This window comes from Jaculus jaculus, chromosome 12 (assembly GCF_020740685.1).
Source record: "Jaculus jaculus isolate mJacJac1 chromosome 12, mJacJac1.mat.Y.cur, whole genome shotgun sequence".
Lineage (NCBI taxonomy): Eukaryota > Metazoa > Chordata > Mammalia > Rodentia > Dipodidae > Jaculus > Jaculus jaculus.
This window is the reverse complement of record NC_059113.1, coordinates 32321128-32329331: the sequence shown is the minus strand read 5'-3', so window position 1 is coordinate 32329331 and position 8204 is coordinate 32321128. Positions and strand designations below refer to the sequence as shown.

At 49.7% G+C, this 8204-nt stretch overlaps 1 protein-coding gene across 1 annotated transcript in view; it reads left to right on the top strand.

Annotated features, from left to right (window-relative positions):
- Window positions 1-4834: 4834 nt before the first annotated feature.
- LOC101608360 (multidrug and toxin extrusion protein 2-like) overlaps window positions 4835-8204 on the top strand; it is a 47422-nt gene continuing 44052 nt past the window's right edge. Inside the window, exons 1-2 of the mRNA XM_045130583.1 lie at window positions 4835-4987; window positions 5093-5194. Coding sequence (XP_044986518.1) covers window positions 4835-4987; window positions 5093-5194 — 255 coding nt within the window. The remainder of the gene's footprint in view (window positions 4988-5092; window positions 5195-8204) is intronic.

Here is an 8204-nt window from a genome sequence, read left to right as displayed (position 1 = left end):
CTACCTCTTTTTCTCCTCCCCCCATTAAATAAAAATTTAAAAAATTTGAAAAACCAAAACAATAAAATAGAGGGCAAGAAGTTGTATATACTAAGCAGTCCTGGTCAAGTGTGGCCCCTCCTCCTGTCTCTCACAAGGTGACTTGACCAGAAGGAATTTGTGAAATCTCTTTCTAGGAGACAGGCTTACTTTAGAAGATCAGATATTTCTTGTAAAACCTATAACAAGATGTTTTTCCCCCCTTAACCTATTTCTAGATTTAACATTTGAAAGTGTCAGACCTAAACCATTCCACCAAGATGAGAGCTCAAAATCAACATTTCAATTAGTTAACATTTTAGAGGCCTGACTGAAGTAAAGTGCTGGATAAGAAGTTTGTGTTTTTTTGTCCCAGTCTGAGATTTTATTGTTAACTCTTAGATTCCTGAATTTTATCCAACCTCTCTTTTTCTTTCTTCTTCTCCTTCTTCTTCTTCTTCTCCTTCTTCTTCTTCTCCTCCCCCCCTCCCTCTCTAGATGCATGTGCCACTTTTTGTACAATTGGATTTATGCGGGAATTGGGGGATTAAACCTGGGCTGTCAGGCTTTGCAAGCAAGTACCTTTAATGGTAAACGATCTCTCCAGTCTTTAACCTCCTGAGTGCTATGATTACAGGAGTGCACCACCATGCCTGGCTTTTTGACCTCTTTTTCAAAGGAAGAGGAGGCTGAGCATGGCGGCATACACATTTAATCCCAGCACACGGGAGGCAGAGGTAGGAGGATTGCCAGGAGTTCAAGGCCACCCTGAGACTACAGAGTGAATTCCAGGTCAGCCTGGGCTAGGGTGAGATATTACCTCAAAACAAACAAACAAACAAATAAACAACAACAACAAAAAAATGGGTTCATTAGAACTCCAAAGTTGCTCAAAAGAGCTTCCAAATCAACATGGCATAAAAACTCAAATAGGTCAACAGAACAGAATCGACCCAGATTGCCAAAAGATGATCGCCGCATGGTGGTCACTCACTAAACCAACAGAAAGAGGAAGCCCGAGTATGCCAGCTGGGGGGAAAGTTACCAAGGGATAGTCTTTCTTGACAATCCAAAGTCCACTTTCTTCTGGGATGAGGAGATTAGAAATGCGCCCTAAATGGCGTGATTCCAGCTGTGTGAACCTATCCTTTTCCCAAGTGGTCAACTAGCTGCAAGTGCTGGCCCATCAAATACGGTTTTTTCTTCTGGTCATGGCTCACCAAAATTATTACCTGAGTTATTACAGTCAGAGCCTGGCTCCTTGCAGCCCTGACAAGCTAGGTTAGACTACCTGTCTTCATAGTATAAGCCAATCAAAGAAACAGTAATAGTGAGAAAGCAGATTAAGAATAGTCATTTTGGGGGCTGGAGAGATGGCTTAGCAGTTAAGCGCTCGCCTGTGAAGCCTATGGACCCCGGTTCAAGGCTCGGTTCCCAAGGTCCCACGTTAGCCAGATGCACAAGGGGGTGCACGCGTCTGGAGTTCGTTTGCAGAGGCTGGAAGCCCTGGCACGCCCATTCTCTCTCTCTCCCTCTGTCTTTCTCTCTGTGTCTGTCGCTCTCAAATAAAAAATAAAAATTTTAAAAAAAACTATAAAAAAAAAAAGAATAGTCATTTTGGGCTGGAGAGATGGCTTCAGCGGTTAAGTGCTTGCCTGTGAAGCCTAAGGACCCCAGTTCAAGGCTCAATTCCCCAGTCCCACATAAACCAGATGCACAAGGGGGCGCAAGCATCTGGAGTTTGTTCGCAGTGGCTGGAGGCCTTGACACACCCATTCTCTATATCTATATGCCTCTTTCCCTCGCTGTCTGTTGCTCTCAATTAAATAAAAATAAACAAACAACAACAAAAAAATGAAAAGTCATTTCATGTGGCTACACTGGGAACAAGATCAAAGAGGTCCAGTGACTCCCTGGGTCTGTCATGAAGTTTAGGTTTAAATATTTTTATATTTATTTATTTGAGGGAGATAGAGAGGCAGATAGAGAATGGGCACACCAGGGCCTTCAGCCACTGCCAGCGAACTCCAGACACATGCGCCCCCTTGTGCATCTGGCTTACATGGGTACTGGGGTCCTTAACCTGGGCTTCTTGGGCTTCACAGGCAAGTAAGTGCCTTAACCACTGAACCATCTCTCCAGCCCAAAGTTTAGGTATAGATAGAGGGCAAGAAGGTGTGCATAACTAAACAGTCCTGGTCAATGTGTGGGTCCTGCCAATGACTGTGTGGGCTCCAATCTCTCCTGCAAGGTGGTCCAGGGTGCCCAAGAGACAAGACGGGACCTTGGCACTTCCCTTCTCCTAGCATGAGACTCCTGACAAATTTCAATTTCTTGAGATTCATTTTGTTTTTTCGAGGTATGGTCTCACTCTAACCCAGGCTAACCTGGAAGTCACTATGCAGTCCCAGAGTGGCCTTGAACTCATGGTGATCCACATACCTCTGCCTCCCAAGTGCTGGGATTAAAGGCATGTGCCACCACACACCAGCTGATCCATTGTTTTTGTGTTGTTGGTTGTTTGTTTTGTCTTTCGAGGTAGGGTCCCACTATGTCCCAGACTGAACTGGAATTTGCTATGTAGTCTCAGGCTGGCCCTGAACTCACAGCAATCCTCCTACCTCTGCTTCCCAAGTGCTGGGATCCATTGTTTTAATAGTCTGATAGCAAAGTGGCTTTTCATATCTTCCTTCTGCCAGAACATTCCAGTGGTGAAGTCAGAGAACAAAGCTTTGATAAATGTTTAAGTAGTGACCCACTTCTTTCAGCCTTCCTAGGGATAAATACACATTGCTAATTTAGCAAGTCTTGGTCTACACTTAGGGCTAGAATGAGTACCCGGCTATGGTCTTTGCCTGAATGGTCAGCTAATGAACGAAATCAGAAAACTGATGAAACACCCTCTGGTGAGCAGACCTAAGGGAAGCCATGTTGACATTCTCAAGGAGCAATAAGAAAGTAAAGATGAACGCAGAGCAGTAGCTACAAGCCTGTGGTCAAGGTGGCCTGGTTCTCCATCATGAGCTTCATCTGGTGTTTGGCCTCACCCCCTTTTTTTTTTTTTTAATTTTTTATTTATTTGAGAGCAACAGACACAGAGAGAAAGACAGATAGAGGGAGAGAGAGAGAATGGGCGTGACAGGGCTTCCAGCCTCTGCTAACGAACTCCAGACGTGTGCGCCCCCTTGTGCATCTGGCTAACGTGGGACCTGGGGAACGGAGCCTCGAACTGGGGTTCTTAGGCTTCACAGGCAAGCGCTTAACCACTAAGCCATCTCTCCAGCCCTGGCCTCACCCTTATCTAGAGCGCACTCTGCCCAAGTTCTGCTTTCGTAAAGCGTGCTTGCTTTCTCTTACAAAAGAGAATTGGGGTGGGGGATGACTGAAGAGTAAGGGGTAGGTCATTTTAAAGGAATGTGGTTTTTGCCTTGAAAAACTCAAAATGTAGGACGGGGCTGCTCTCTCCTTGCTGTGAGGGGACAGTCGCCAGCCGGCTTAATACTCTCCTTTTTAATTTTTATTCAGGTGTGGACTTCTGTTCATTTCTGGTCTGGGACCCAAGTGGCTACACTAAGGCAATGGGTGAGGGGGAACAATTTTTTGTGGTTTTAAATTTTTATTTATTTGAGTGAGGGGAGGAGGGAAGAAGAGGCAGATAGATAGAGAGAATGGGCACGCCAGGGCCTCTAGTCACTGCAAATGAACTCCAGACCCACGTGCCCCCTTGTGCATCTGGCTTACCTGGGTCCTGGGGAATTGAACCAGGGTCCTTAGGCTTTGCCAGCAAATGCCTAACGTGGTAAGCTATTTCCCCAGCCCTAAATTTTATTTTTATGCATTTATGAGAGAGACAAAGAGACAAACAGAGAATGGGCGTGCCAGGGCTTCCAGCCCCTGCAAATGAACAACAGTCGCTTTCACCACCTTGTGTGTGCATCTGGCTTACGTGGGTCCTGGGGAATCGAACCTGGTTTCTTTGGCTTTGCAGGCAAGTGCCTTAACTGTTAAGCCATCTCTGCAGCCCTGCTTTTTGTTCACCTTTATTTGATTGGTGAGTAGGGATGAGACCCAGTGCTTGCTGGTAATAAACGAGCATCCCATCCTGAACCAGTCCCCCATCCCCAACCCACCCCCAGCTCTCCAACTGCTGGTTTTGGTCAAGGCCACCCTAAGTCATGTGTGTCCTTAAATCTTCCTTCTTGTTGGGTTCATAAATTGACACTCGTTCTCCAACTACCCTGGAGGTTAAAAGCCTGCACTGAATGCGACACTCCGGGACAGCGACCCCTCCTGCCCCAAGCCCACCCAGCCCAGCTCTCTGCTGGAAAGCCCTCACACCCATCTTCGTTGTCCTGTTTCACAGGACAAGCTGCCTTTCCAGAAGTTTCCCATCCTTCCTTCCTTGGCACGGTAGGGAGGAATACGGGGTTTCTTCAGACAGCCTCAAAGAGATGCAGGTGCCCAGGCTGCAGCGCCCACCCCGGGGTTCCAGGAGGTTCTGAACCCCAAGTGGCTGGGGAGGAGAGATCACCTTGGCCAGCGGGGGACTCCGGCGTCCCTAAGGCTGGGCGGGATGGAGGAGGTCTGAATGACCCTCCCTGCCCACCGTGCGCACTCGCAGCCAATGGGTCTTACATCTTCCCTCCATCCTTTCCCTCGCCACCCCTGATCTTTGCGCGCCTGGGCTGGACACTCCCAACCCCTTCTCTCACCGTCCCTTCCCCCGTCCCGCCCCGTGGACGGTGACGGTTTGGGGTGGAGCATACCCGCGCGCTCGCCCCGTCTTCCGGCCTGGCCGGAGTCCCCCGCGCCCCGCATGGATCCCCCGGAGACCGCGGCGGACAGCCAGGGCGCGGCCACCGCCTCGCAGCCCCCCGCTGCGCCCCAGCGGCGCTTGGGCCTGGGGGGCGCGTTGCCCCCAGACGTGCGGAAGGAGGCGCTGGAGCTAGCGGCGCTCGCTGGACCCGTGGTGAGCGCCGGCAGTGGACAGCGGGGGCAGCGGGGGTCCTCGGTGCCTGGCCTGGGCTCCCCTGCCCCGGGCCCTGACTCTTTCTCTCTCTTCTCGCCTTGGCAGTTCCTTGCGCAGTTGATGATCTTTCTCATCAGTATGGTCAGTTCCATATTCTGCGGACATCTGGGTAAAGTGGAGCTGGACGCTGTCACCCTGGCTGTGTCGGTAGGTGTGTGCGCTCGCGCGTGTGTGCGCGCATGTGTGTGCGCGTGCCTCAGAACTCTTTTCTGCATTGAAGATGGTTTTAGTTCGGTGATGCTGGAGATGAGCCCAGACCTAATACGTGCTTAGGCAAATGCTCCTGCCGCTGAGCGACACCTCTAACCCCCAAGCCTCAAGAATTTGAATTGTGTCGTATCTTAGTATCTCCGTTACCGCGTCTGGGCTTGACCCACAGGTGTATTTACCCGATTCTGGCAGTTGCAAAGAGAGCAGTCCGCGTCGCAGAGGCATGGGATCTTGGCGGAGGGCTCCAAGCAGATGCATTGTGCATGTCTATTGTAATTAAAAGAATGGCAGGGCATGGTGGGCGCATCTTTAAATCCCAGCACTGGGGAGGCAGAGGTAGGAGGATCGCTGTGAGTTCGAGGCCACCCTGAGACTACATGATGAATTTCAGGTCAGCCTGGCTAGAGAAAATCCCTACCTTGAAAAACCAATAAAATAAAATAAAAAGAACTGCATTTTGCCTATTATGAAATCAAGCCAACAAAGCGATTAGTCCACATAATTCATTGAGATCACACTATTTCACCCTTGTCCTCCTTGAGGCCTTTCTAGGTCTTGTTAATAAGGCATTGGAGGCAGCTGCTTCTCCAGCCTCTAATCCAGGATTTTGGAGAACATGAGAAAGGTTCTTTTGTTGGTGATGGCAGCTCTTTTCTTCCCAGTCTCAGAAAATGTCCCTTCTGGTCTCCCCAGAAGGCAGGGATGGTACGACGGTGGAGGCCACGGTCGTTTGCCTTTTAGCCTTATAGTAGAGACGATCTGGCTACGTGCAGTCTCCTTTTTTTTTTAGGGCTTTGTTATTCAATTCATGGAACTAATTGGGGATACTGGCAGGTCATTTCTGCCCCCTTTGAGTTTAGATTGGGCTCTAGATAGCCCAGATATCTCCATGTGGGTTGACCCGTGTCCCCTCCAGACAGGATGAGCTTGGCCCTTGCATGGCAGTGGGCAGCAGTCACACCGTGCTTCTGGTCACCTGTGGGATGTGAACACGAGCGGGGTGATGATCAGTGGCCTGGAGCAAGGTCTGCTGTTTCCCCAGCTCTGCGTCCCAGCCACAAAGGTCTTTTCTCAGCAGCCCCGCACTGTGCTGTTCCTTACTGGTGACATTGCGTGACCAGTCAGCCATCTCAGTTCCCCCAGAGCTCCATCTTCTCTCCCAGGCTCTGCTGTCACCCTTGGGCTTGCGGCTTGACCTCACTATTTCCAGGAGCCCTGGGCCCACTCCCAGCACCCCCCTTCCACTAGGCTCTGGATCCCTTTCTCCTGCAAGGCCATGCCCTTCATGCATGCCCTCAGTGTGGTGGTTAGCCCACCAAGCGCCGCCTCTTCCATAAAAGCACCCCACACCCCTGTGGCTTCCTTTGCCAGCGTTCACCTTTATTCTCCTCTCCCTCAGCAGTCTTCTCTCATTTCTCCACTGAACCCTCCACGACCATGGTCATCAGGGACCTTCTCCTGTCCCTTTGCAGTGACCAGAGGACTCGGCCTCACCTGACGACCCAGTGGCCTGCTTCCCCCAGGAGCCTGCCACAGCATTTCAGCGCATCCTCCTGAGCTCTCCTGCGGCCTCTTTGAGAGTTGTACCTTTCTTTCTCTGTCCTTTTTCCCCTTTGTTTTATTGAATTAATAATGCATTCTGGGAGTTGAACCCAGGGTCTTGTACATGCCACGTAGGTGTCTACAGCTACCTCCCCCTAATCATCTCCTTTCTTTTTTTAATTTTTTTTGTTTATTTTTATTTATTTATTTGAGAGTGACAGAGAGAGAAGGAGGCAGAGAGAGAGAGAGAGAGAGAGAGAGAGAGAGAGAGAGAATGGGCACACCAGGGCTTCCAGCCACTGGAAACGAACTCCAGATGCGTGCGCCCCCTTGTGCATCTGGCTAACATAGGTCCTGGGGAATTGAGCCTCGAACCAGGGTCCTTAGGCTTCACAGGCAAGTGCTTAACTGCTAAGCCATCTCTCCAGCCATCATCTCCTTTCTTTAATGGTCCCTATTTACTGGTGCCTCCTAAATCAGTGTTTCCATCCCTGACTTGTGCTTAGAGCTCAGGTGATGATTTCCAAGGTGGACCAGCTGGAGACCAGAGGCAAAACCACATGCAGCGAATCTTTGGACTCCCTAAGGCAGCTGCCTCCTTTTCTTTTCTTTTCTTTTCTTTTCTTTTCTTTTCTTTTCTTTTCTTTTCTTTTCTTTTCTGTTGTCATGGGTGGGGATTAAACTCAGGGCCTTTCACTTGCAGTGTACTATTGAGGTTTTATTTTTTTAATGAGAGTGAATTGGCACTCCAGGGCCTCCAACCACTACAAATGAGCTCCAGACTGGTGTGCCACCTTGTCTGTACGTGTCACCTATGCACATGCATCACCTTGTGCATCTGGCTTATGTGGGTTCTGGGGAGTTGAACCGGGGGCCTTTGGCTTCACAGGAAACACCTTAACTGCTAAGCAATCTCTCCAGCACCCCTCCACCACTGTTGAACTTTTATGTCTGCAATCTCCATCCTTCTGCAAGCCCACATTCCTCCTGCTTCCCACTCCACTCTCCTGAGCGACCTTCATCTTTTCTGCTCCCTCTCTGGAGGCAGCGCCCCTATCCTGCCCTCCTGAGAACAGAGCCCTCACCCCAACGCTATGGCTGTGCTCTTGGCTCTGGCCACTTTGTGCTGATGTTTTCTGTCTTTTCGTTCCTCTGGGTGATCTGCCAGCTCAGCTTCATTTAAAAAAAATTTTTTTTTGTTTATTTTAATTATTTATTTGAGAGTGACAGACAGAGAGAGAAAAGGGCAGAGACAGAGAGAGAAAGAATGGGTGCGCCAGGGCCTCCAGCCACTGCAAACGAACTCTAGATGCATGCACCACCTTGTGCATCTGGCTTACGTGGGTACTGGGTAATCGAGTCTCGAACCAGGGTCCTTAGGCTTCACAAACCAGCGTTTAACCAC